Below are 27,062 nucleotides of genomic sequence, written 5' to 3'. Positions count from 1 at the left end.
TATATAATTATGTCTACTCATGTCTCTGTCTTTACTTTCCTAATTTGTTTGGTGTACCTGCCCTTGCTTTACCCCTTTTCTGTTGCTATTTGTAGGAGGTATGAGGCAACATTGATGAGTTGTTTGCTGTTTGATCCATTTCCAAAGGTACTTCTACTTTATTATACTTTTTGCTATCATTTATCCTTCTTACCAGCTCCGTCCTATGCTAACTGCTAAGGAGGGAGGGGTTCCTCAAAAGGAGAAGTAATATTTGCAACTAAAGGATAAGTATAATTTATTCTTGTAAAAGAAATATAATTATTTTACAGCTACATGTTAATTTAGTTTCTCATAACCTGTACAGCAAAGTATCACCTGAATTTTTATTAAACAAAAAGTATCAACTGAATTTTAGCACTGTGTTTGCTACTAACATTGCGTACTGTGTTTGTTCTAGGCACGGATTGCAGCTGCCTCTGCCATCAGGGCTATGCTGGATGCTCCATCATCTGTTTTTCTTCAGGTTGCAGAATTCAAGGAATCAACTAAATGTGGCTCATTTATGGCGCTCTCCAGCTCCCTTGGACAGATTTTAGTGCAACTGCACTCAGGTACATCATAAATTTTGCTTGGTTTGGGGTTTCAGTTTGATTTGGATTTGCGCTCGACTTGTTTTCTTTTTTACTGTTTAGGTTATGTTAGCGAACTTCTCTAAGGCTTCTTTCTATAAGAAGATACCTCCCATGTCGTCTTAAATATTATAGAACCCCCTCTCTTTTTTTTCCTTCTTAAATTCAGCAACCAAAGGCATTTTACATGAATTGAAAAACTTGCCCTTTGGATTTAATAGAAAATATCTCTAGGAAATTTGTTCTAAAACATATGCAAAGAAATAAGAGAACCCAATAACACGTACACATACATACACATATGTATGTTGTTGAGATATAACACAATTAATTAATTAAAAGTCTGCTCTCTCTAAAAGGTTAAGCTTTTCGATGAGATATCACATACTTTTACATTGTTGAGAGAGAGTGTGTGTGTGTGTGTAACCAAAAAGATGCTTACAAATTTTCTATATATAACTTTTTGATAATAGTGGTGTCGGGCTCGCTTGTGCACACCTTGAGTATTCCATGAGGTACTTACTACCTCCTACAAGCACATGTATTAGGTAACTCTGCCTACCAAGGTTTTGACAGATGAGAAGAGCTCACCTAGTTTTTCCGTCTCTGCTGGGATTTGAACCCTGGTGTCAAAGGTTTTTACCTACTTCATTGACCACTATATAAAACAAAAGAAGTTTTTTAAACATGCAGCGAAGTTCAACAAATCTTCTTGTCCTCTCAGTTTCTAAATTATTGTTATCCAAAGAGGAAGCAGTCAATTTATGTAAGAAACATAAGTTTGGTTACATAAAATTCAAAATAAGGGAGGGTTTTATAAGGTTGAAGATATTTAACTAAATAAAAGTATGTGCCCTCTCTAAAAGCTTAGCATTTAAGATTAAGAATTCACACACTTCAACATGCTATCTAAACAAGCAGAGGTCCTGAGTTCAAGTTTCACCATCACCCTTCGCTAGGAATGTTTTTCACGTCCTTGACCCATTAAAAGAAGGGAAAATTATACCACTCGGCCATCTACTACAAAATATGTATAGTGTATAGGGAGTGTATACTTTATACTAAGTATACATATACTGTACATGCCTATACACAACATATACATGTTACCAATTTAAAGAAAACCTATACACAACATAGACATATCTATACATATAATATAATGTACATACCTATGCATACCTATACACAACATATACAGCCGAAGTATTTAGGCAGTGTATACTTCGGCCATGTTTGGTAAACTGGATGGCCGAAGGATACATTTACGTAAGTTTCCCAAAAAGAATTAGACTGTACACGTGCTTATCAATACATACATGAGGGGGCTTGTGGAAGATATAATTCAGTAAATGAAAGTGTTTTCTCTCTAACAGTTTAAGCTTTAAATGAGGCGGTCACCACACTTCAAGAATAGATTTGAACCAAAGGGGCGGGGGGTGTGGGGTGAATGCTTTATCCTTTTAGGGTGGGCAAAAAGTTAAATTAAGTGGATTATTATCCAAATTTCATGTTACTAAGGAGATTTTATGGGAGGTCTCTGTTTTTATCTCAACTTTTCAAGATGCTCTTGGCATCCCTTTTTAATTGAATTTAACTGATTTTATTTTCAATGTCTGATGGTAGGGACTTTATACTTAATCAAACGTGAAACGCACAGTGGATTGCTAGCGTCCTTGTTCAAAATTTTGATGCTTTTGATAACATCCACACCGTAAGAGTCTCTTCTAATGTAAACACGGCCTTTAATTTTCTTCTGCCTTAGCATTCAGTTTTATCAGCTCTTATATTCACTACGTCTTTTGGAAGATATTAATATTTAGTACCAATAAAACTGATCCGCTATGCCGTCTTGAATTAATAGAGTTTGGTGAACACAAGTGTTGTAAAAGATGAAAGCATAAAAGTTCACACTTCAGGTGCCAAGTTGATTTGAGATGCAGGGTTTCAATTTCTAGTCTGTATATAGTTAAATGTTTCTCTAGCACTACCATTTTTGAACAATAAGAACTGTAAAGATATAGGAAATGGGAATATTTATAAGACAGATCAACAAGTAGACATCATCCATGAACTACCTCAGGTATCGAGCAATAAACTAATTAACAGGACGCTCACTGTCCCTCAGTCCCACTCATCCTCTTTTCTGGATCTTTCATTTGGCTCTAACTTCAATTATAATAATCCATAGAAGTTGAAGATTATAATAATCCATAGAAGTTGAAGATGATAATGAAGAGATGAACAGAGGATGAGGGGAAGATGAAGAAGAGAGCAGGCTTGCGCTAGCTGCTATGAAAATTGCAATTACTGAGAGAAGCTATTGGTTGGAGATTAGAAGAAAGGTGGTGGGGGAGAGGTGGCCATGTCATTCAATCAAATGACCTGAGAAGGACATTGGGAACAACTTTCCGTTTCTTCACTTCAATGTGCAGGAGGTGAAGGAGTCCTAAGTAAAACCGACCTACTCCACGCTTCACAGTTTGATATTCCCAATCTGGATGAAGTGATTACCTTTTCTTGAGCAGTATCTGGATGAATTGATTAGTGAAAAGGACCATGAAAAGATCAGTGCTTATTATTCCAGAAGTGGCTTTTAATGCAGGTTGGACTTTTTTGGCTGACAAGGTTAGTAGATTTTTAAGCAGTCAGAGACGCCGAATCACTGCTGTAGAGCCAAGATTGGCATTGAAGGATCTTCCATATACAGATGCTCTCAGAAACATTAACTGGTCTAATCAAGTAGTTATTGATGGCAAGTCATTAATGAAAGAAAAACCCATCCATATTAAAGAGGCCCCAGACTTCCAAAATGAAGTCCTCAATAAATGTCTAGTTGGTACTTTCCCTATGAACTCATCGGAGATTCCCACACTTCTAACAGTTAGGCGTCGGGTCAGCTCTCTGTGGAAGCAAGCTCATGGATTGAACATATATGAGACGGGAGATGGAAAATTTCTCTTTGAATTTTCTTTTAGAACCACTGTTGAACAGATCATGGAGGGGAAATGGTGTTGGAAGAAATCACCGGTCAAGTTCCAGTGGTGGACACCAGCTGTTGACCACAATGAGTTGCCCAACTCGGTCTGGGCCAAACTAGTTGGTTTACCACTTCAATTTTGGTCTCAAAATGTCTTCAAGGCCATCGGAGACTACTGCGGGGGTTGGATTGAGACGGAAGAAGAGACACAACTCCGTAATTATTTAAAATGGGCTAGAATCAAAATTACAGGAAAGGGGAAAGAGATTCCCAGAGAAGTAACCTTGGAGCAAGGGGGCATCCTCTTCACCATCCAAATTTGGGTTGAAACTCCGGCAAGTTTTTCCATCAGAGAAGGTAAAGGAGTACAAGGTTTTGTCCAGCAGATATCTAAAACCCCGACAAAGGGTCCATGTGTAGATATGATGCAGAAAAAGGGGATTTTCTTTGACCAAGTGGGCACGTCACGTGGGCCTCAAGAGACAGCTGTTCAAGTGGAAATTTCAAATTCAAACTGGGACCTGAAAATTAATAGGGAAAAGGCCCATATTATGTTGGGCCCAAATCAATTTAATTGTTTGGGCCTAAAGGAGACTGATGAAGTAGAAACTTTCCCTCAGCCTTTAAGTGAGGCAGCACGTGAGGCTCCACTTACTGAAAAGAACCTTTTAGAAGATATGAATACCTCTAAATTCTTGGAAAGCTTTGCAATTTGGGAGTCTGCCAATACGACGTGCAAGGAAGTCACCCCATCTTATCATCCCTCTTCTTCTTTTCTGAATCACCAGGAAGAATACAAGGAACCCCAAGAAACTGGAAAAGAAAAGGATATTGATGCAATGACAATTATCGAGGATGAGACGGACCAAGTAATTTCAGCAGAACAAGATGGCACAAATTTGCAAATTATGCAAGTTCACGAAGTGGAACCAGTGAGCATCTGGAACATTCTGAGGTTGAAACTAGGGCCTCCAATTCGGTGAAGTCCAATATTTTGGAGTTAAGCAACATATATGGGGCTGCTTTCGAAGGGTGTCAGGAAGAGGCACTAGCACTATTCATTAAACTCGACAAAAGGAAACAGATCCTGGAAAAGGAAGGAGCACCAAGCAAAATCAAAACACCTAGGAACAAGGGGATTAGCAGAAATGAATTGAAGAATTTGCAATCAGAGCTCAATAAAGAGGTGGTATGGGTGAGAAACAGGGGGAAGAATTTAAGTTTGACTCATCAATGAAAGTCAAACTTTTATCTTGGAATGTTAGGGGACTTAACAAGCTATCAAAAAGAAATCTTGTTAAGAGCTTGATGCTGAACTGGAAAGCAGATGCCTATTGTTTTCAGGAGACCAAAATTGAAAAAGAGGGGGATCTTATTGCCAAACAATTATGGGCATGTAGATGGATGAAGTGTGGAATTCTTGAAGCTCAAGGCAGCAGTGGTGGTATTATGATCCTTTGGGATAGTAGAGTGTGGACTAGTGTATTAGTTGAAAAGGGCTCCTACTCAATCACTTACAGCTTTGCTTCCGTTTATCATTCTTTGAATTGGTGTCTTACAGGGGTCTATGCTCCCCACACCAGAATGGCTAAGGCAGAATGCTGGGAGGAAATTTCAGCAATCAGAGGGTTATGGGATGGCCCTTGGGTCACTTGCGGGGATTTTAACACAAGCAGACTCATGGTTGAAAGAAGGTTCTGTCACAGAATCAGCAATGTGATGACTGATTTCTCAAGCTGGATAGAGGACATGGAACTTCATGATCCTTCTTTGAACGGAGGAAAATATACTTGGTTCAGGGGGCTAAATCACAACAGTGCTGCCAGAATTGATAGGTTCCTTTTTTCTAAGGAATGGGAGGAGGCTTTTAGGGATATATGGCAAAGACTATTGCCCAGAACTGAATCTGATCACACTCAAATCTCTCTCGAGTGCTGTATCTGGGAACGCAAAGGTTCTTCCTTTAAGTTCGAAAATTGGTGGCTTGGGGTTGATGGTTTCAAAGAACTCGTTTCAAAATGGTGGACTGAATTTGAGGTACATGGCTATCCAGATTTCAAACTTAGCAGCAAGCTAAAGATGCTGAAGTACAAGCTTAAAGAATGCAGCAGGCAAAACTTTGGGGATCTAGTCAATAAGAAGAACAGCCTATTGAATGAACTAGCTGATCTAGACCATAGTCAGGATAATAGGGAGCTTAATGAAGAGGAAAAGAGGATCAGGGCAACTGTTATGGCTGAATTGGAAGAAGCAAGTTGGAGACAAAAATCTAGGGTCTTATTGTTAAAACAAGGTGATAGAAATACTAGATTCTTCCAAACAATGGCAACATCACACAAAAGATATAACACAATTGACAGATTAATAGTTGGAGGTCAAGAAGTGGTACTTGAGGCTGATATCAAGGAAGTTATGGTTGATTATTATGAGAAGCTGTATTCAGAAATCGAATCATGGAGGTCTTCTCTGAATTATGTTAGCTGTCCCAAGATAACTGAGGAGGAAAGTCAATGGTTGCAAAGACCTTTTTCTGAAGAAGAAGTGCTAAATACCATCAATTTATGTGCAATTGACAAGGCTCCGGGCCCCGACGACTTTACAGTGGGTTTCTTTAAAGAATTTTGGGATATTCTAAAGGAATACCTAATGCAAACCATTCTTAATTTTCATCACAATGAATTCTTTGAGAGATCCTTCAATGCTACTTTCATTGCATTGATACCAAAGAAGAATGGGGCAGAAGAACTTAAAGATTTCAGACCTATAAGCCTTATCGGAGGGGTTTACATGATCATCTCTAAAATCATCACAGAAAGACTGAAGACAGTCATGGGGAAGTTGATTGATGAACACCAAATGGCCTTCTTGAAAGGGAGAGAGATTATGGATGCAGCCTTACTAGCTAATGAGCTAGTGGACTCCAGATTCAAATAAGGAAGGCCGGGAATTCTATGTAAATTGGATATCGAAAAAGCTTTTGACCATGTAAATTGGGGCTATTTGCTGAAGATCCTGGAAGACATGGGCTTTGGGCACAAGTGGATAAACTGGATCAAATTTTGCATCTCTAGTGTCAAATTTTCTGTTATGATAAATGGTTGTCCAGCAAGTTTCTTTCAATCTCAGAGGGGTCTCAGACAGGGTGACCCATTGTCACCTTTCTTATTTTTGATTGCTATGGAAGGTCTTAATCACATGGTTAGGACAGCTAAATCTAATGGTTGGATTAGGGGCTTCGACTCTCAGTCCACCATTAGCAACCACCTGGAGATCACTCATGTACTACATGCTGACGATTCACTAGTTTTTTGCGATGCTGAAGTGGAGCAGATCAGACATCTCAGAGCAATCCTGACCATTTTTGAAGCCCTCTTTGGTCTTCATGTCAACTGGAGCAAATGTTCACTCTATCCAATTAATCAAGTTGATGATCTTCAGAATCTAGCATGGAACCTAGGCTGTCAAGTGGGCTCCCTCCCCAACCCTCCCCACTAAGTACCTAGGGATGCCTTTAGGTGCCAAAAACAAATCCAAAGAAATCTGGGATGAAGTTTTGGAGAGATCTAACAAGAAGTTGGCAAGGTGGATTACCTAATACCTCTCTTTGGGTGGCAGAGTTACACTCATTAATTCTGTCTTGGATGCCCTCCCTACATACATGATGTCTTTCTTCCCACTCCCAGAGGAGTAGAGAAAAAGATTGACAAACTGAGATGAGACTTTCTTTGGCAAGGTAATAAAGTTGATGATGAAAGGAGATGCAAGAACCTGGTCAAATGGGACTCAATCATTTTGAACAAGAAGGAGAGTGGGCTGGGCATTAAGAACTTGGGGTTGCACAACAAAAGTTTGTTGCAGAAATGGCTATGGAGATTCAATTCAGAGGACAATGCTTTATGGAAAAGATTCATTTCCCAGAAATATGGGATGCTAGATCAATGGATTACTAAAGAAGTTAATGGCCCTTATGGTACTAGTATATGGAAATCTATTAGGTTCCACGGGAATGAATTTTGGGCTAATGTAAATATCATAGTTGGCGATGGCAGAAAAACTACTTTTTGGGCAGATCAGTGGATTGGCCATAACAACCTTCAATCGACTTTCCCTGACTTATGCTCAATAAGCCTCCAAGCTCAAGCACAAATCAGTCAAGTTTGGAGCCCTCAAGGATGGGATCTTATTTTCAGAAGAGCTCTCAAAGATCCCATCCCTGACTTATACTCAATAAGCCTCCAAGCTCAAGCACAAATCAGTCAAGTTTGGAGCCCTCAAGGATGGGATCTTATTTTCAGAAGAGCTCTCAATGATTGAGAAATTGAAAGCTTAATCAATATGCTCCAGCTCCTAGCCTCTTTTGGAGGAACTTCAGCTTATCCTGATAGACTAAGATGGAAATTGAACAACAAAGGAACTTTCTCTACTAAGTCTGTTTACTGGAAGCTCAACCATAGTACCATCCTGATGGAGATTTGGCCCTGGGAAACTCATTTGGAAAGTAAAAATCCCTTTCAAGGTCTCTTGTTTTGTTTGGTTGGTTGTGAGGAGGGCATGCCTGACCCATGAGAAACTACAAAGAAGAGGTTTTTAGATTTGTTCAAGATGTTTCTTATGTGGCCAAGATGGTGAAACCAATAAGCACCTTTTCTTACACTGCAAGATAACTACAAATCTGTGGAACATGTTCTTTTGTATCCTTGGTATCAATTGGACTATGCCTAATACTACTGTTGAGCTTCTCAGATGCTGGAAGAGTGTAGGGAAGAGAGGTGGAGAAGAAGATTGGTGGCAGATCATCCCAGCTTGTGTTTGGTGGACAATATGGAAGGAAAGGAACGCTAGAATTTTTGAGGGCACTAGTAGCTCTATCCAGTTCTACAAAGTGGTGGTTAGACCGACTATGCTGTATGGGGCGGAGTGTTGGCCAGTTAAGATCTCTCACGTTCAAAAGATGAAAGTTGCCGAGATGAGAATGTTGAGATGGATGTGTGGCCACACCAGGAGTGACAGGATTAGGAATGAGGATATTCGGGATAAGGTGGGGGTGGCCTCGGTGGAAGACAAGATGCGAGAAGCGAGATTGAGATGGTTTGGGCATGTGAAGAGGAGAGATACAGATGCCCCAGTGCGGAGGTGTGAGAGGTTGGCCATGGATGGTTTCAGACGAGGTTGGGGTAGGCCGAAGAAGTATTGGGGAGAGGTAATTAGACACGACATGACGCAATTACAGCTTACCGAGGACATGACCTTAGATAGGAGGGTTTGGAGGACCCAAATTAGGGTAGAAGGCTAGTAGATAGTCTCGTTATCCGTTCTTAGTAGTAGTCGCATTATTGCAATATAATTTCTTGTACTCCGATTTCTGCTATTATCTGTTATTATGTGTTATTTCCTGTGCTTTGGTTATCCTGTGTCATCTGCTCTGATTTCTGCTATTATCGGTTATTTTCTGTGCTCTGATTATCCTGTATTATCTGTGTCGCTTGCATTATTTCATTTCCATATCGCTTTAAATCTCTTATCCGAATCCGAATCTCTTAACCTTATCTAACAGTATCTGACTTCGTTTTATGCTTTTATTGAGCCGGGGGTCTTTCGGAAACAGCCGTCCTACCTTGGTAGGAGTCAGGTCTGCGTACACTCTACCCTCCCCAGACCATACGATGTGGGATTTCACTGGGTTGTTGTTGTTGTTGTAGTAGTAGCTCTATCCAGGAAATTAGGATAAATTGTCTAAATCTCTTCTATTTTTGGTGTAAACAAAATTTGTGGGGGGAGATAGGAGACCTGGTAGATTTAATAGGACAAGTGTACGCTTTTGTTGGATGCTCCTTATACTTTTGCTGTAAAGATTACAATTCAGCTTCAGTTGAAGCTGAATTTTACTGTGAATACAAGTCGTTACCGATATCAAAAAATAAAATAATAAATATGTTATCTTGTCTTTGTTTATATTACATTGCCTTTTATAATAAGGTGCTCTAGAGCCCCTCTAGTTATTGATTCTTTGGAATATGATACTTAAAACCCAAACCTTTTTTCTTTGCTCTGACCCTTCTGCCTCAAATAGCAACAAGGCCCATCCTTCTATTTTTCCATCAGAGAGACATCACATCTGGTGCATAATAGCGTTTTCAGAACAGCCATGGCATCATGTCTGGTGTATAATAGCATTCACACCATCGCTATGATTACTTCTTTTGCTGTAATACACCAAATTCTTTGAGTGGCAAGTTCTATAATCCTTGTGTATTTTCTCTTCTTTGCAATTTGACCCCTTCCACTCTATCCTGCTTTTGCTTCCTGTCCAGGCATACATTCTATTCGCATACCATTTTCTCTTTCGTTAGCCTTTTCTCGTACTAGTAACATAAATGTTAATATCTCCTTCTCATTTTTGTTTTTCTCTGTTCCCTTCTTCTTCACGCTCAGCAGTGGGAAGGAGGGAGAGGTGACATCTGAATGCTGAGAGGATGGAGGTTGGAGAGGAGTGTGTAAGAAGATTTGATGCTGAGGCAAAATAGGAGGGTTTATTGATAGGTGTGGGCACAGAGTAGGGAAATAAGAAATCGAAGAAGCTAGTAGGAGGGTGGAGCTGGGGATGGCAGCAGAGTTGGGGAGAAGAGGGTGTTTCTTGTGGGGGTTGGGGTGGGGTGGGGTGTTGGAGAGAGCGCACTACGCTTACCAGCGGGATGATGGAGGAAATAGAAAAAAGATGGACAAAGAAATGCTGGTGGAAGTATCTTGTTTGCCCTCATAATGAAACCAGGTTGGAGTATCAAACCGCCACTTCGCAACCGAGAGGGAGTGGTCTGCTAAGTTAAGGCCTATATACATGGGGTCCTCCTATGATATTTTATGTCCTTAGTTAAAGGGTGCTTTTGAAATAGGAAATTTCACATAAGGAGATTGGTAATTTTTAATAAGTACTATAGGCATTAATATTTTATTTATCAAAAAGTATTTAGTGTCTATCCTGGAAAAAATGAGGGTATTGTAACCTATAGCAGGAGTTCAGTCATGGTGTTATTCTTTGTTCAATGTGCAATTGTGAATATTTGAAGTCTAGGAAATTGAAGTGGTTAGCATTTTTGCCCTTTTGGGTTGATATAAAACATATTCTCTATGAGGAGATCTTCATGAATCTGTATATGTGTCTAACACCAAGGAATTTCTAATATGTGGAAACTTGAATTTGTCCGTGTGATCCTTTTGCAGGTATTCTAGAATGCCTCGTGAATTGTTGCCAACAGTTATCTCTTCTATTCAAGCTAGGATTGAAGAAGGCTTTTTGTCCAGAAGTGACCAGAATATCCTATTGGTTAGTCCCATTGAGTTGTGAGCTGTAGATTTTTGAGGATCTGCTTATCCAAGAATGCTGAAAATCAATTACGGGATGTCAATTTACAGGCACTGATGATGAATAATTTAGATTCAGCTAGGCTTTGCCAAAAATGATATCCAAGGAACAATTAGGAATTGTTTAGTTGAATATTGGAGCTTGAGCGTCTTATTTCAATCATTTCTAACCTAGTGCATCTTGTAGTTCTGTTTGCAAAGTTGTATTTATGTGTTTTTTTTTTCCCCTTTTATCCTTTTCTGGGTTTTTGTTTATTTATTTGTTATTTTTGAAAAAGGGGTACTATTGTATTCCTGAGTGTCATGTCTCGTTCTATAATCTTCTAAAGTCGTAGGTTGTTTAACTTTGTTTGATGCCCATCAACGCACACAAGTGATTCCAAAATGTACCTTTCTGATTTTGATATTCACATTCACCTTCAGATAGAATTACTCTACTGGATTCTTCTGCTTTACAATATCCTCAATCCTAAGGGTATGTACGGATTATTGTGACCCTCATGATTTAGTGGCACTTGAGAATTAATATTCGAGCTTTGGCACCTTATATTATCCATTGCACTTATTGGTTTATGCTCTTTTGGATTGTGTAATACTATTAGTTTGCGTTCACGCATGCACATTTTACCAATGACCATATAGTGCATTTTCTCTAAGTTCTACTGTTACCTTCTTAGACTTACTCCAAAGACTAACAGAATTTGAGATCCCAGGTGTTTGTGGCCCCCCTCCTTGGACAATTAAGTTCTTCAGTTTGTTTCTTGTCACCTGTTAACCCAATTGAAGAAAATAGTGAAGCTCTTTCAAATCAAATTTCTTTAGGGTGGTAGTAAACCTTTTCTAACCTTTGCATGCATTATTTTTTCATTCGCAGCATCCCCAGATTCTTCCTTTTCTCAAATTTGTTACAGTATGCTATATTAGAAGCTCAGTTGGACATATTCTGTTGATATATAACGCTCTGTTGCTCCTTAAATGCATTATCTGGAATCCAGTTTAAGGTTGAGACAGACAGCTTCATGGAGTTATTTGAGCGTCTTGTTGTTTTATAGTCTACTGAAACTGTGGCTATCATAATAATATATTGCAGAATAAAAAACAAATGTGTCGATGTAGCTGCTTTATTCAAATCAAATGCACGGTTTTGTCTGCAGGCAACTGCAATCAACTGCTTGAGTGCAGCCTTGTCAGTCTCACCGTTTTCAGTTGAAGTCAAAGATATGCTTGTGGCAGAAGTATCGGCAGGTAATCTCATTGTTCCCTTGGCTGAATAATCAGTAAAACAATCTGCATGGGTTCAGGTGGTAACTACTGTAGTATGCTTTATTACAATCCGTTATAATCAAGAGCTTTACATTGTAGGCTATCTAATTTGTTAAAATATTGGAAATTCTGTTTTAAGTTAGACAGTGCAAGTGGTTCCTTAGCTAATTCGTTGTTTAAACCTCTACCTGGCTAAAATGTATTTTCTGACGTCGAATATCGCTCAGGATATCCTTTTTTTTTTTTTTTAATTTCAGTTAACTGGCTGGTTATCAATTCGACTATTGATAGTATGCCTCTGTATATGGCCTTTCAGGTTTTATCAGTACTCAATCGAAGTCGGGCATTTTGTCTACATTGTTTCGGTATTGTGAACCAGGAGTAAGCCCAACAGTAGGCTTTGAGGCACTTCAGGTAATGGATCAGTCAAGCTATAAGGAATCCAAAAGTCTTTCAAGAAAGATGGAGTAGCAGGAAAAGAACAGAAATAAGTTTTTCACGGTTGAACCTAACCATAAGTGCTTCATTGGAGAATGGTTCACGCATCAGCGATATTTAGGTTTTCTTGTCCTGTATGAAATTCTACGAATTCTGCGCCCTTTTCTTTTCTTCTTTTGGTTAATTTTGTTGTCTCCTCTAATTTTACTTAATAAATATAATCCAAAACAGAGAAAAGATATCCTAAAGATAATTATAAAAGATTAAAGTCCCCTAAAGATGTTATATTTTTGTTTTATTTTGTTTGGCACTGTTTTTCTGATGCTTGAATGCGTCATCCCCGTGGAGTCATTCCATTAATTCAAAAGGTATCCCCCATGTCAAGGCATACATCTTTCATGTAAGCCGGCTTTTCTTTTGACACACTTTTGTGTGCTATCTGTTTTTTTTTTTTTTTTCACTGTGAAGTTAGCAAATTGTTGATGTGTAATCCATGCATTTAGAGGGTAAACCGAGTATTATTGGCCCCTTTCAACTAGCATTCATTACTCTTCTGCTTTTTATTCCTCTCACCCAAACCAAAATAGAAAAGAAAAAGGGAAAAAGAAAGGCAGACTGCGGGTTGCTATAGCAGCTTTGAGTAATCAAAAAAATTTAAAAGCTAAATTTATATATTCTTTGCTTTTGGACCTTCCATTATACTCTTACCCTCCAATCACATTAACAGAACATGTTGCTGTTACAACTACTATTTTTCTGGTAGGCTACTGTTACAGCTGCTTACATTCGTCTCGTGTATAGAACATGTGAACTCTGTACAAACTTTTGTGAATTGCACTACAAGACTGTCTGTCCTCCTTTGTAATGACTTGCAGGCTGATGTTTTGACATCCAGTTCGGGAGCTCTTGGGGTCCAATCTGTAAATGTTGTCTTTTGATTGTCCCGTTGGTCTTCTATTATGAAATATTTGCTCTATCTTCTGTATGCAATTACTATATAATCAATCAGGACTCTTCCACAATCAATTGATCTAGGAGTAGCTGAGGGAAGCACCACTTTGAAGATGCTGAACAAGTAATGTCAAATGTAGTAGCAAAAATGCAATTCTTGTGCATCTAAATAATATTCCTTGTAAAAAAGGAAAAAAAGAAATAGAAATAGAAAAAGAAAAAGAAAAAAGAAACAATACCAAAGCAAAACACCTAGTGATGAAAGATAATCCTCTTCCCTATTTCTGTCTTTGACATGCATAAAGGTTTTCATTTGTCATTTGGTGGTTGCAACTAGCCTGTTTGGTGGTTCTATTTTTGATTACTTTTTGTTTCTTCTGGCATTGAAATGAAAACAATGTTAACACCATTGAAATCTTTAGTTGACTTCATTGAAATGTTTCTATTTCGTACTTTTTCTAGGCCATCAGAGCTGTGGCACACAATTATCCTAGCGTGATGGTGCTGTGTTGGGAAAAGATTTCCCAATTAGTTCATGGAGTCTTGACATTCTCTCCTGAGACAAGGTCTTGGAGAGATAATGTTGGAAACTCAAATGAGCCAATTGGAGACAAAGTCATAACCGCTTCAATCAAGGTGAGAGCCTGCTTATGTTTTGGTTTTCTTTAACCCTCTTTTGTGCTTCTTCCATCTTGCTTGTGTTACACTATGGGTCTGAAAGCCCTGGTGTGTTTATTTTCTTTGAATGCAAAGTTCTTTTTCTCTGTTTTTTCTACTTCATTTTATTTGGGGGTTGAAGTAATTTTTTCCTGCAATAGGATGAAAACAAAATGAAAAGACGAGGAATTTAGGTAACTTATCCCAATCCTTTGTTCTCCTTAAATTTAATGTGATGCAAATGACCTATAGGCTAGAGTCACAAATGATACGCCTTTTTTGGGGTTACCACTTCATTGCGCAATGCAATCGTTAGGTAATATTCACTTTTGATATTATTTTCTAAAAGCAATATTCACATTTGTACATTTTAAGGAAAAATACGAAGTTTATTTGCTTTGGTAAGCCATTGGTGGCTTTTAATATACTTGATTACTTTAGTCTAGAATTTTTTTTTTTTTTTTTTTTTGATGATTAGTAAGGTTTTTTATTGTGAGAAAACATAGGATGAATCCCAGATTCAAGGTGTATATGCATAAGCAAGACGGCAAAGAAGGTCCTATCTGAGAATCTTTCGTATAAGTAGTTCTGAGCTGAGAGTTCAACCAATTTCTAAGTAAATAGGGATATCATGGGTGTTCCAAAAATTTATGTAGGGGAAAGTAAGACAATCTTTGAATCTCGAAAAGAAGAATTTTGTATCCTTCAAGTGCTCTTATTTTCCGTTTTCTTCTCTCCAAAATTTTAAAATTATTTCCAGTGATACCAGCAGTGCTTGTTTCTGTTTTCTCCCGACTCTTAACATTCCAGCTATACAAGAAGTTATCTTTATCGGTGTTAAGTCCCATGTTGGTTGAGGGTCTGTTTGAGGTTCCTCGTATGAACTTGGAAAATTCCCTCCTCATGAGCTAGCTTTTGGGGTTGAGTTGGGCCTAGGGTCCATTTCTTCACAATCGCTATTGTGCAATTAGCTATGCTGCAATATAATTGAAGGTGATCACATTTTCACCGTCTTTGCACATGACGCACCAAAACATATGTAAGTTATCGTTCATACATTTTCAGCTGTTTATATGGCACACCAAAGTTCTTTTTATAGGGGTTTTCTACACTTTAACCTTGACCTAGGAAACAGTCCTGGTAGTTCTTTTTAGTGAAGCTCTATAGGGCTCTACTGTGAAGATTCTGTTGCTTGGCCTCTCCCAATTCAGGTGCTTTTATACCTTTCCTTGACAGTTAGGATGAGCAATGGGAAAACTGCTTAATGTGCTCCAGCAATAGAATTCCTATTTGCTTGGGTCCAATTGTCTTTTCTTGTTAACATGTCATTTGTTAGTTGCATATCTTAAATTCCAGGTTGCAGATGCTTTTGGCTTCTTTTGAAAGATTTCATGGTCTACTCCCTTGTAATTTTTTTCTTTGGTTGCTGTTCGTCCAATTTAGGTTTCAACATAGTCTGACCTCTCTTTCTTCCTCCTACACTTTCGGCTGTGTTGCAAGAACATGATGATCATTCTCTTCCCATTCTGCTTGCCAGCAAATAATGTACTCCCTCCGTCCCATTTTATGTGAAGGTGTTAATATTTGAGGAGTTGAACAGTTTTTTCTTTGACTACGATTTTCTCAAACCTTTTAAAAATATTTTGAATCATTAGCTATCTTGACTCATAGTACTTTTCATGTAGTTTTCAAATATGTAAATTTTATATTAAATAGTTTGAAGAATTAGCACCCAAATTCACATAGAAAATTAAGTGTTTTGACCCTCGTACTACGAACCCCTTCACATGAATTGGGATAGAAGAAGTAACACTATACGCTTGTAGGTGTGAAGCGCAAAAGGTGAAAAAGCACAGCTGGGTAGGATAGTCAGAGAAGGCATCAATCTGCATGAGGCTTTGTGAAACCATTTACATTTGAATTGATAAAAGGATGTGCAGTTAATTAGAATCTAAGTGCTCGTTAATTTTGATCCTTGTTTCAGAAATCTGTTAGTTGTAATTTGTCATTTTATTGTATAAATGTTTAGCGTTAGCAGCTCTAAGTTCTACCTAAAACAAGAAAGAAGAAAATGCTCGTTTAGAAGGGGTCTATTTCTTATTTTTGTAATTGTCCTATGTTATTTGAATGTTACTGTGACATGACTGTTCTGCAGGTTTTGGATGAATGTCTTCGTGCAGTCTCTGGATTTAAGGGAACTGAAGATCTTTCGAGTGATATATCACTTGATAGCCCCTTTACATCTGACTATGTCAAGTTAAAAACAATCTCGTCGGCTCCATCTTATGGGCGACATGATTGTGCTGTAAATAGTGATGGAGCTGAAAAGCTGTCAGGAAGTGAGCAGTGGCTGGAAGCAATTGTTAGGCATTTGCCTCTTATCCTTCAGCATTCTTCTCCAATGGTTAGTTCGTAGATACCTTCTCCATTTTCTCTAGATTTTATTACTTTCCATAAATAAGAAGTTAGTGAAGTAGAGAAAAGAAGAAAATAAGTTGCACATTTCAAAGGTTTATTTAAATTGTGATTGCTACAAAAGTAGCCCCTGAATTACGTGTACTGCCTACTCAAGTACTTATAGAATTCATGTATAAGTTACGGTTCTTAAAATTCAAGCAACTCATTATTAGTATTGTTGCCTTGTTATTGGAGAACCGATAAAAGCTGCTAGGTAACTGTATGAATTGGAGTTGTTGATGTTCAGAATGGTGGTGAAGGGACTTGTTTGCTGCTCTCATAGGGAGATGTATACATATTCCCACAACGCCAGCTCCCAAAGTTGAATATGCCTAAAATTATATACCATTAAACTTATGGTCTCAAAAAGTCTTCAAAGAAATTGGAGACTAAAGTGTAGGATGGATTGAAATGAGGAGGACAACCCTAAAAAATCACTTGCACTGTGCTCGAATCGAAGTGAAAGGAGATGGAAGAGAGATCCCAATAGAAATAGAGGTTGAACCTAAAACAACTTCATGTAATTTTCCAAAATATACATAATTTCTTTATAAATATTCACTTAGTAACAATTTCTTAGACGAGGAGAAAATAGTTTCAAATTCTCTTTTTCACAGATCTTTTCCTGGTAAATGGAAAGATCTCAATTCTTGGGTTGTTCATTACATTTTCTTAGACAAGGAGAAAATTTGAATTCTTATGGCTAGTAAATTTAGATGAGTCTTCACATGTTGCTCTCACAGTCATGATATCTGATCTCCGTATACTCTACTTCATTACGGTGTTAAGCAATTCTTTTTCTTTATTGAGTTTCTTCCGGTTGGGTAAAAAGGAGAAAGTGAAATTTTATGTTTGAGCTTAGTCTGAAGATACTTGTGTGTGCCCAGGGCTTTGGTTCAAGGGAAAAGATAGCAAGTGCAGGATGTGTGGTAGATTCTGGCTGGTGAACCAAGTTTAGTATTTAAGTGAAGAAGGATAGATGAGCAGGCCCACATTCTATCGAGTTTTGAAGCTAGAAGCGATGGATGTCTTGGTTATTAAAAAAAACCTGGTATGTTGGATCCTAAGATCTACTAAGTAAAGAGAAGTGTCCGCTTTGACAGCATAAGCTTTTAGTTGAGGGTTCACAAAAGTCAGCGTAGTATGTGCATGCAAAGGTCCTGGATTCAAGTCTTACTACCAGCCTCTAGAAAATATTTCAACCTGCTTGCTGGAAGAATTTTTTTTTGGCCCAGTTTGAGAGGGCGTGTAAAGACATAATTGCATTAATAAATATGGCCCCTTTTACAGTTTAAACTTTAGATGCAGCAGTCCACACAAATAAAGGTGTTATCAAATCAGAAAGTGGTCTCAATGCTTAGCCTTAACGAAATACACATACAAAATATTTCAAGTACTTGGTTCAAGAACATATCAGCCCTCATATGAGGATGCATACTGCAAATCTGAATTAAATAAATGTTTATGTATCTACTCTCTTAACTGCTCAAGGTTTTACTTGAGGCGCTTCACAAACTATAATTTGGTAACAGAGCAAGCAAGAATTCTAGCTTCATTTCTCAGAATGAATCATCAACAAAATATTGTCACGTTCTTGGCCATGTAAAAGATTCCGACTCATACGTGATGGACCGTTTTGGGATATAATGAAATACATAATGGTGTTCCCTTTCTAACAATACAATCTTTAACGAGACCACACAATTGAACAATGTTTGTTCTCCCAGAATATTGTAGAGCATGCATGCTAATCTTCAATATCAATTAATGCATAGAGATCTTGTATTGGTTTCTCTCATAGGTATTGCCAGCCTGCTGCTATATGACTCATTTATTCTATTACTTTGCTTTGCTCCTTTAGGTGAGGGCTGCATCAGTTACTTGTTTTGCTGGAATAACTTCCACAGTTTTCTTTTCTCTGCCAAAGGATAAACAAGACTTCATCCTGAGCTCTTGTGTATGTTTTTGCTACATAACTGATTAGTGCATTGGTGCTTTATTCTTTTCTCACGTGTACAGAATGATACCATGGATTTACGTTGTACTTGTGAAATCTTCTCAGGTTAAAACTGCAAAAAGTGATGAGGTTCCGAATGTTAGATCAGCTGCTTGTCGTGCTATTGGTGTAATTGCTTGTTTTCCACACATTTTCCAAAGGTACGCAGATTCATCTAGCCTTAGTTTCTCTTTGGAGGCATTGTTTGGACTCTGTTGAATTGTGTGATTAACTCATCTAAAAGCTTAAGCTTATAATGTCAGAGCACACTTTTAATTTACTCATCATATTTTATCTCAACATGCTCCCTTATGTGAGCCTGATTCTTTTTCGTGGGCCAAACACGTGAAAATGTTTTTTTTCTTAAGTGGATACGATGTTGAATTGTGTGCCCACCTCATCTAAAAGCTTAAGCTAAGCTTAAACTGTTAATGAGAATATTTTTTATTTACTTAATTATATTTTGTCTAAGCTGACTCTTCAGGCAATTCTTTGTTAGTGAGTAAATATATGTTCAAATATGGCAGTGCAGAGATTTTTGACAAGTTCATATCTCCTGCTGTGGACAACAGTCATGATTCCTCAGTATCGGTTGGTTTCAATACTCGTTTTTGCGTATATTTCCAACATATTTACCTAGCAAAAAAGGTACATGAAATCTTGATGTGATAACTTTCAGGTTCGCATAACAGCCTCGTGGGCTTTAGCTAATATATGTGATGCACTTCGCCACCACGTTGATGTACATGGATTTGAGGAATTCTCTTCAGGTCCTATGAAACTTCTGAATGATTTTAGATCTGTTTGTTGTGTAAAATACTTTCATATGTCTTATTGTTCTTCTATATGAATGATTCAACAGTGAGCTCACAGTGTATCTCCTTGCTGATTGACTCTGCTTTACAACTTACGAACGATAATGACAAGGTAAGCCATGCTGTTAGCTATATCGGCTACTTCCCATTTTTTTCTGTTTTTTTTTTTTGGGGTCAAGTTAGATATTGTATTCTATAATTTACTTCTCATGTTTGTGATGTCAGGTCAAAGCAAATGCTGTGAGAGCATTGGGTAACCTTTCAAGAGTTGTTAGGTTTTCAAGTCAATCATTTTCTTATGCCCGGCAAGCAGATTCAATGGTCGGATCTTCTGGGGGCAAGCCCACAAAAGGTTTGTCCATTTGCGAGGATCTGGGAGAAAATCGAAGTCCACATGCCGCTCCCTTGGAAAATTTTAAATGGCTCGAGAAGATGGTGCAGGCATTTATTTCTTGTGTTACAACTGGAAACGTTAAGGTATTCTCTTCTCCCTCATAGCGTGCATCAGACAAAAAAGCAAAGGGAAAAAAGAGGAATTGTAGAAATCAAACCTTGAATTTTACACGGGTCCTTCAAGTACACCTTAACTGCATACTTAAAAGATCGGCCTTGCTATCAGGTACAGTGGAATGTTTGCTACTCATTGAGCAACTTGTTTTCCAATCCAACGTTGAAGCTGGAAAACATGGTTTGGTAAGTACTTGCTAACCTTGTTCCAGTCCTTATTTAGCACGTCTTTGTTTTCTAGTGATGTTGGATGCCCATGTCGTTGTGCCTGGAGATGTTGGATGGCTTTTGTTACATGATTCAGTATGTGAAATCCTGGTCCTCAGAAATCCATGTCAACTTAAAAGAAGCATTGGTAGGTAAATTGTTTCAAGTTCTGGGAGTTACTTGGGTATATCCAACTTGAGGAGCGAAAGAGGATGAAGATGAGGACCAAGTTGATTATCTCATCTTTTGGGTTGCTTAATCAATCTCATCCAAGGGCTCCTATTGGGTTTGCAGTGCCATAAGTAGAAGAGAGTATAAATGAAAATAATGTATACAAGTGGCATAAGAGAGAACCTGGTTACTTACATGGTCTGATCACATAAGTGGACATTAACAAATTCAAGCACCATTTAAAAAGTATTTAAGAAAAGTAAAAAGATGATGCAGGTGCAGGGGCATGTCTGAGGATCAGAACAGACTGCATAATGAGAGAGGTGATATCCTCGATTCCCTAAAATATGAAGACATTATATGGAAAGAAAACATTTTGGGAGACAAATGAAAAATCCAGTTCAAGACCTATATTAACCTAGTCCAGCTAGCAGTCCAGCTAGCAGTCCAGCTAGCAATAGTTGCATCTTGATTTATGGCAATCCCTTTCTATTAAGAGCTACATTGAAACATACCATTGATAAAACTATATTACCTGCCGCCTTGTAATCTTTGTTGCCTTTGCCGTGTTAATATTCACTCACAACTTGTTTTAAAATAGGATAGTCTGAAGCAGATAGGTTGCGTAGGACTATAGGAGCTGTCATCTTACTAAACTATGCTTACAGTTTCAAAAAGAAAATAGGAAGGGATTCGGAAGGATACTGACACTTTCAGTTATTGACAAAGTTTTAAGATGCATTATGTAAACAACAAATAGCTGGGTTGTTGCGTGATGCATACATAATTCTTTTTCTCTCTTTTTTGTTTATTTTATTTTGACTGTTGGAAAATTCTTATTGCGGGGTTGTTGCTACAGTCACAAAATGCAATCCACCAACTGAATTCGGTTCTTGAGTGGTGCATTACTCCATTTTGCATTGATTTTGATAAGTTTGAAATTTTTTCCTGGTATTCCCATGTACAGACATGCCTCAATCTACTCCTATATGTTTGCAGTTTTTGAGTTTATGTTGTTTATGCATATATATTGTCTGATATATATTGAATAGCAAGTTAATATTGCAGGGCGTCATCAGTTTTTAGCATTCTTTTGCTACTCCTCCGTGATTCCTCTAATTTTAAGATCAGGATACAAGCAGCTGCAGCTTTGGCTGTTCCAGCAACCTTAAATGGTGAATTCTCTTTTTAACCTTTCGTTTTCTTATCTCATCTTACAGTTGGCTTATAGAAAGGTTTTTGTTTCTGTTCCTTTAGAACATGTTTGCATTTCTTCCTCTTAACTAGTTTGGGATTGAGGCATAGTGGTAGTAGTTAAAATCAGTGTTATGAAAAGCGAAAAGCGCAAAACAGCTCTTAGGTCAGCTGGGGCTTTAAGCACAAAGCGCAAATAAAGCGTGAGCTTTAATGAAAAAAAGCGCAATGGTGCAAGAATACAAATATATATATATATATATATGTTTAGTTCAAGATTAATAATAATAAGCATGAATAATGAATATATGGACAAAGAAATTGTAAAAATATTACGATGAAGTGAAATATCAATCATCTAGTGTCACCTCTCCAAGAGAGGCTCATTGGCAAGGAAAAGTATGTCTTAGAGCCTTGATGACGACACTGAAGCGCACATAAAGTGAGACGAAGCGCTCAACATGTTTTGAGCCTCGCTTCAGGGCTTAAGCGCGCCTTTGATAACACTGCTTAAAACTTGCTCATTGGCACTGCAAAAAGCCACTTAACAAGTAGGACTAACCCAATAGGTCAGAGCCAAAAAAAAACTTCTTATAGGACAAGCCCATGCTAACAGTTAGTGCAAGAAATTATTAAAGTAGGAGAAGTTTGTGGTCATTTTACATATTTAGTTCCGGTGCAGATAGAGGTTGAAAGGTCAGGGGGGGGGGGGGGGGGGGGGTTCTTCTTGTTTTCTTGGAGTCAACTGTCGGTCATGTTCGTTTGTATTTCTTCAAGCTATTGCCTATTTTCGATTTGACTTCATGGTCTGTGGGACCCTTTTGGTGCAGATTATGGCAGATCATTCTTTAGTGTCCTTCAAGGTGTGCAGCATGTTGTCGAGAGTCTGAGTTCTGATGAAATTTCATCACCATCAAATTTGAAATATAGGTTGGCACTTGAAAAGCAGGTTGAGCTCCTAACCATTTACTTAGACAAGCAAGAAATTAGAAGTATAGCCAACAAGGAGATTACGAATATCTGTGTATGCTTTGAAATGTCCGAACATTTGTTATCTTTTCATATAAAACAGATACTCCCTCCGTCCCAATTAGTGTGGCACCATTTGACTATGCACGGAGTTTAAGAAAGAAAGGAAGACTTTTGAAATTTGTGGTCCAAAACAAGCCTTAGATATTTGTGTGGCTGTAAATCATATGATAAAGTTTAATTGTTTCTAAATATAGAAAGGTGAAATTCTTCTTGTGGTAAGAGTAAAAAGGAAAGTTTGTCACACAAATAGGGACAGAGGAAGTACAAGTTTTATACCCCTTCTTACCGAAAATGAAAAAGTTGTGTACCGTTTCTTGTCCCGACTACCTTCATATATTAATGTTGCGATATGAAATTGTTGCAGTAGTAGCTTGGTGGTGTAGTTTCTTGACTTGGAATTTTTCCGAAGCATATGTTGAAGTTGCCAGTTAAAGGGTTATTATATTAAATTAATAAGCTGAACACTTATCTTCTTAGGGGGTGTTTGGATTGGCTTTTTTTAAGTAGCTTATAAGCTAAAAGCCATAGGTTGGGGATACCCAACTTTTAGCTTTTAGCCTATTTTTGAACCTTTTTAGCCTAAAAGTAAGTGCTTACAAACACTATTTACGTTTCCCAAACACCACAAAAGAGCTTAAAAAATATTTTCGCCAAAAAGCACTTAAAACATTAGGTAATTTCTTCCCATCAGTTCTACCCTTGGTTACCTAGTACCTGGTGCTGGTGGGAGGTGGCAGGTATCCCTTGGAATAAGTCGAGGTGCGCGCAAGCTGGCCCGGACACCACGGTTATTAAAAAGAAAGAGGTCATCCAAACACCCTCTTAAACTTGAGATTAATAGGTGTTGTTAAAAGTGTTTCACCCTGTGTTTGGTGGATAGCAGCAATCTTGTGTCATGAATTCAATGTATTGACAAACTCGCTCCTCTTAATCAAACTTGATCACTCGCATTTCATTTATTTTTCACGAACAGCTTTTTACTGAATTTTTCTTCTGCAGCTGACCTCAACTATGTTGCATTTGCTTGGCCTCACTTCGAAAACAGATGATCGCCATGTCCATGAGTTCCTAATGAAGGTAAGACTTTTAGTCTTAATTCAGTGCTTAAGATTCTACAATTTGTTTCTCCTAAGAAAACCTCAATTTTTTTTTTTTTTTTTTTTTTTAAAAGACTTTGTATTCTAAAGAGGCTTCCTGGCAGACGATTTATGTGGTGATATTGTACCACTTTGCTTCTTTCTGTGTATAGCTGTTGCTACTTTGTATATGCAGTATAAAGGTTTTAGAATTCAAGTTTTCTGCACCAATATTGAGAGCTGTAATTATGCTTTCCCAAAGTTCCTGACATGCTTGCTCTTTTTGGGTGTTCACTTGGAATGCCACATGATGCTCCTGCATCACTACGTTGTCTTTCTCCAATCTCCATAATGTATCCCCAATTTCCCACTACTTCTGCCACATTTTGAGTTTCTTTTGATATGCCAAATCTCTATACGATTACTCCACCACCTCTAACCTTTCTTCACAGACTGAAATAATGATGGGCATGTTTTTCTAACTGTTCTGTCTGAAGTTGTGCCCAGGTTTATCAAGCAGTTGCAGTTTATAATTTCTGTTTTCCCTGTATTATTCCGATAAGACTCGTCAGAATCATAAATTGGACTATTACAAGTATCACCTAGTAAGAAGCCGTGATTGGAATAGAAAATCTAGGAAGACTTAGGTTCGAATAAATTTCCTGGAATCCCTTTTCTTTCGATCTACAAAAATGGGAATTATTGAAATAGCTCTGTGCCCATTGCTACTCGGGTAAGAGCGTAAGCTTGTGATGCTTTCGGCTACTGCACTTTCGCTATCTAGAGTGCAGCATGCAGGCTGCTTCACCTAGCAACACGATGCTTGTATTGCTCTCTTCTATCTGCTTTCATTCGATAAAGCAGCTTCACTGATAGATAGGATTGTTTGCTTAAAAGTGTCTATATATTAAGGCCTCTGAAACTATATTTGCAGCCTCCCAATATTTGAATGGTGGATACACTGACTCTCTATGTCTATCTTAACCAAGTGAGGGTTGTCAATTGGGTCTTCTTGCTACTTGAATTTTCTTAAGATGGTAGAATCAGTCTGTTCATGAATAACCAAGTGAGGGTTGCCAATTGGGTCTTCTTGCTACTTGAATTTTCTTAAGATGGTAGAATCAGTCTGTTCATGAATTTGCTTAGCGTCTAACCTCAGACATGATTGAGAAATGTATTGGAGCAAAAAGTTTTATGCCCATAATACATGAATTTTCGTTTTTGGGTGGACATAAAAAAAAATTGGTCAAATGTGTTAGTAACAATCACTAGACTCATCAGTTTAGAGTAAGCACTATGGTGATAACTGCTTTGCGAGAATAGTCCTTATTATGGAAGCAGATAAACATGCACATGTACATATTTGGCCCTTTAACCTTTCATAAATTTATACTGTGTTGCATGCAGTGTCTTCCAATATGTTTACTCAAAATGTAGTATTTCACTTCACTAAAGACTCAAGTACTTAAAAGTTTACATTGGAATCTTCCACTCATACCCAGTAGTATCTATGTTCTCATATAAATACATATACAATAGATGTCTTAGTGTCTTTTCTGTAGATTTCCAAATTATTTTGTTGGGGGGGTTGGGGTTGGGGTGGGGTGGGGGGGGGGGTGAGGGTGATATGTAATTGCAGCAGTGGGGTTGAGAACACAAAGAAAACTTAAATAAATGAAGAATCTGAATAACAAGGTTATACCGAAATACTTGAGTTGCTAACGTGGAGGTTTCTGTATATGTTCTCTTTCAGGCTTCTAGTCCTTAAAAAATCTGTATTTGCTCTACTATCTCTTTCCTAAGATCGTGTCTCATTCTCTGTCTATATTCATGTAGAAATCATCCTTCTTCGAGGAGTGGTTTAAGTTGGTCTGCATGTCTCTTGAGAAATCACCTAACCAGTTTGAGGCCGAATATTACTCTTCTGTTAACCACAAGAAAGATGTAATATTCAGAGCGGTTAGATCACTTATTGAGGTGTATGAAGCGCATGATCTTCACGCTGTTGTACAAAGGTTTCACAAGCTAACCAACATCCTATAACGGGTTTTCCAGTTTTGGCTCCTACTTTTTCTTGGTCGGTCTTGTGTGTATTTTCTCCAGCTGCTGCTGCTGCTGCTGCTGCTTGAGCTGGTTGCCCCTGTCCAGTCGACGCTATACCTTAGCTCTGTAATTTTGCCATTTCACTCAGGCTGAATGACACAAATGACGACCTGCAGAATAGTCTGCCGAACAAAGTGGTGGTTGTCTTTTGATGTGCATTTTACCAAAATGGCTGCCTTTAACAAAAGGATGAGCGCAAAAGCTCCCAATGATTACGTGTAGATTAGTGTGAGAACAAAGCGGTCGTCTTCTTTGGGATGTGCATTTCCATGGAAGTTATGAGCACAAAAAATCAGTATGATAACCTGTAAATTAGCCTGATGAACAACTTGATAAGTTATCATTGGATGTGCATCTCATCCGATGCTTGAATGGTCCTATAGCAACAGGATGAACAGAAACGTTCCCAGTATCCTCTGGTCTTTCACTTGCTGAAGAGATTTGAGTGGCTGGCTATTCAATACATGGACATTTCAGTAGGTGTGCAGGAGAAACTTGTACGTTCTCTATATTTTGTGTCATATGCTAATCTATTTAAGCAATGTTAGTCATCTGGAGATAGTCCTGTATTTGTTGTACTTTTTGTGTAGCAATGTCAGTTTCCATTCTTATTATTTAAGACTGGCACCGCGTAGTTTTCGCCGTGATATATATTATCTATAAAGTACGGTGTGCAGTCTATTTGTATTGAATTAACTACAGCTAAAACATGACCTGCAAAAGACATTTCTCGTGGATGTGATCCCTCTTTTTCCTTGTGTAACGATAGGCTGTGGTACCCAAAGTACATATCGTTAAACTTAAATGTCAGTCATTTTCAAAGGTATGTTGGTAAGGATATTACTATCTAAGAAAATGTTTCTTGTGGGAAGTCATCTTTTAAATGCTACACGAGTTACTAAGGCCAATTGCAGAAAGAGCTGTATTTTGGATTCTTGTTTAAAGAATAGCTGAAGTTTATAAAGTTAACGACGTCAAAATTAATTTTAGACTCGAGAGACTGAAACTGAGCATTGTCTCTCTATTCGAAACTTCACACTTCGGGATCTGAAGTTGTGGTTGATAGCAACTAAGATGCAAAAATAAGGAAATCAAACAAGTAAAGAGGGAACTAGATAGAATACAAGGATAGAAGAAGAAATTAGTTTGGGGAGAAATTTATATACTCGCGTGTTACCTTGATCGAAATTGTAAAAGGGTTTAAATAAAGGGACTTTTACCTAAAAATGCAAAACTAGAGGCAAA

The 27,062-nt window shown here is 38.0% G+C and overlaps 1 protein-coding gene across 4 annotated transcripts in view; it reads left to right on the top strand.

The window, feature by feature from the left end:
* LOC132603193 (uncharacterized) overlaps positions 1 to 26,576 on the top strand; it is a 34,150-nt gene extending 7,574 nt beyond the window's left edge. For 2 of the 4 annotated variants that reach the window (XM_060316130.1, XM_060316132.1), the window contains 19 exons: positions 96 to 147; positions 440 to 593; positions 2,238 to 2,325; positions 10,810 to 10,912; positions 12,105 to 12,195; positions 12,530 to 12,627; positions 14,065 to 14,238; positions 16,415 to 16,663; positions 18,578 to 18,673; positions 18,779 to 18,873; positions 19,240 to 19,303; positions 19,392 to 19,482; positions 19,575 to 19,639; positions 19,753 to 20,004; positions 20,147 to 20,220; positions 21,481 to 21,587; positions 22,437 to 22,555; positions 23,638 to 23,715; positions 25,551 to 26,576. In XM_060316130.1, coding sequence (XP_060172113.1) covers positions 96 to 147; positions 440 to 593; positions 2,238 to 2,325; positions 10,810 to 10,912; positions 12,105 to 12,195; positions 12,530 to 12,627; positions 14,065 to 14,238; positions 16,415 to 16,663; positions 18,578 to 18,673; positions 18,779 to 18,873; positions 19,240 to 19,303; positions 19,392 to 19,482; positions 19,575 to 19,639; positions 19,753 to 20,004; positions 20,147 to 20,220; positions 21,481 to 21,587; positions 22,437 to 22,555; positions 23,638 to 23,715; positions 25,551 to 25,757 — 2,257 coding nt within the window. In that variant the 3' untranslated portion in view covers positions 25,758 to 26,576. The remainder of the gene's footprint in view (positions 1 to 95; positions 148 to 439; positions 594 to 2,237; positions 2,326 to 10,809; positions 10,913 to 12,104; positions 12,196 to 12,529; positions 12,628 to 14,064; positions 14,239 to 16,414; positions 16,664 to 18,577; positions 18,674 to 18,778; positions 18,874 to 19,239; positions 19,304 to 19,391; positions 19,483 to 19,574; positions 19,640 to 19,752; positions 20,005 to 20,146; positions 20,221 to 21,480; positions 21,588 to 22,436; positions 22,556 to 23,637; positions 23,716 to 25,550) is intronic. The other 2 variants (XR_009568001.1, XM_060316131.1) reach the window with 2 other exon arrangements.
* The last annotated feature ends 486 nt before the right edge of the window (positions 26,577 to 27,062 follow it).

The sequence above is a fragment of the Lycium barbarum genome, chromosome 7 (genome assembly GCF_019175385.1).
Source record: "Lycium barbarum isolate Lr01 chromosome 7, ASM1917538v2, whole genome shotgun sequence".
Taxonomy (NCBI): Eukaryota; Viridiplantae; Streptophyta; class Magnoliopsida; order Solanales; family Solanaceae; genus Lycium; species Lycium barbarum.
The sequence above is the reverse complement of the archived record's forward strand: the minus strand, read 5'-3'. Positions and strand labels throughout refer to the sequence as shown.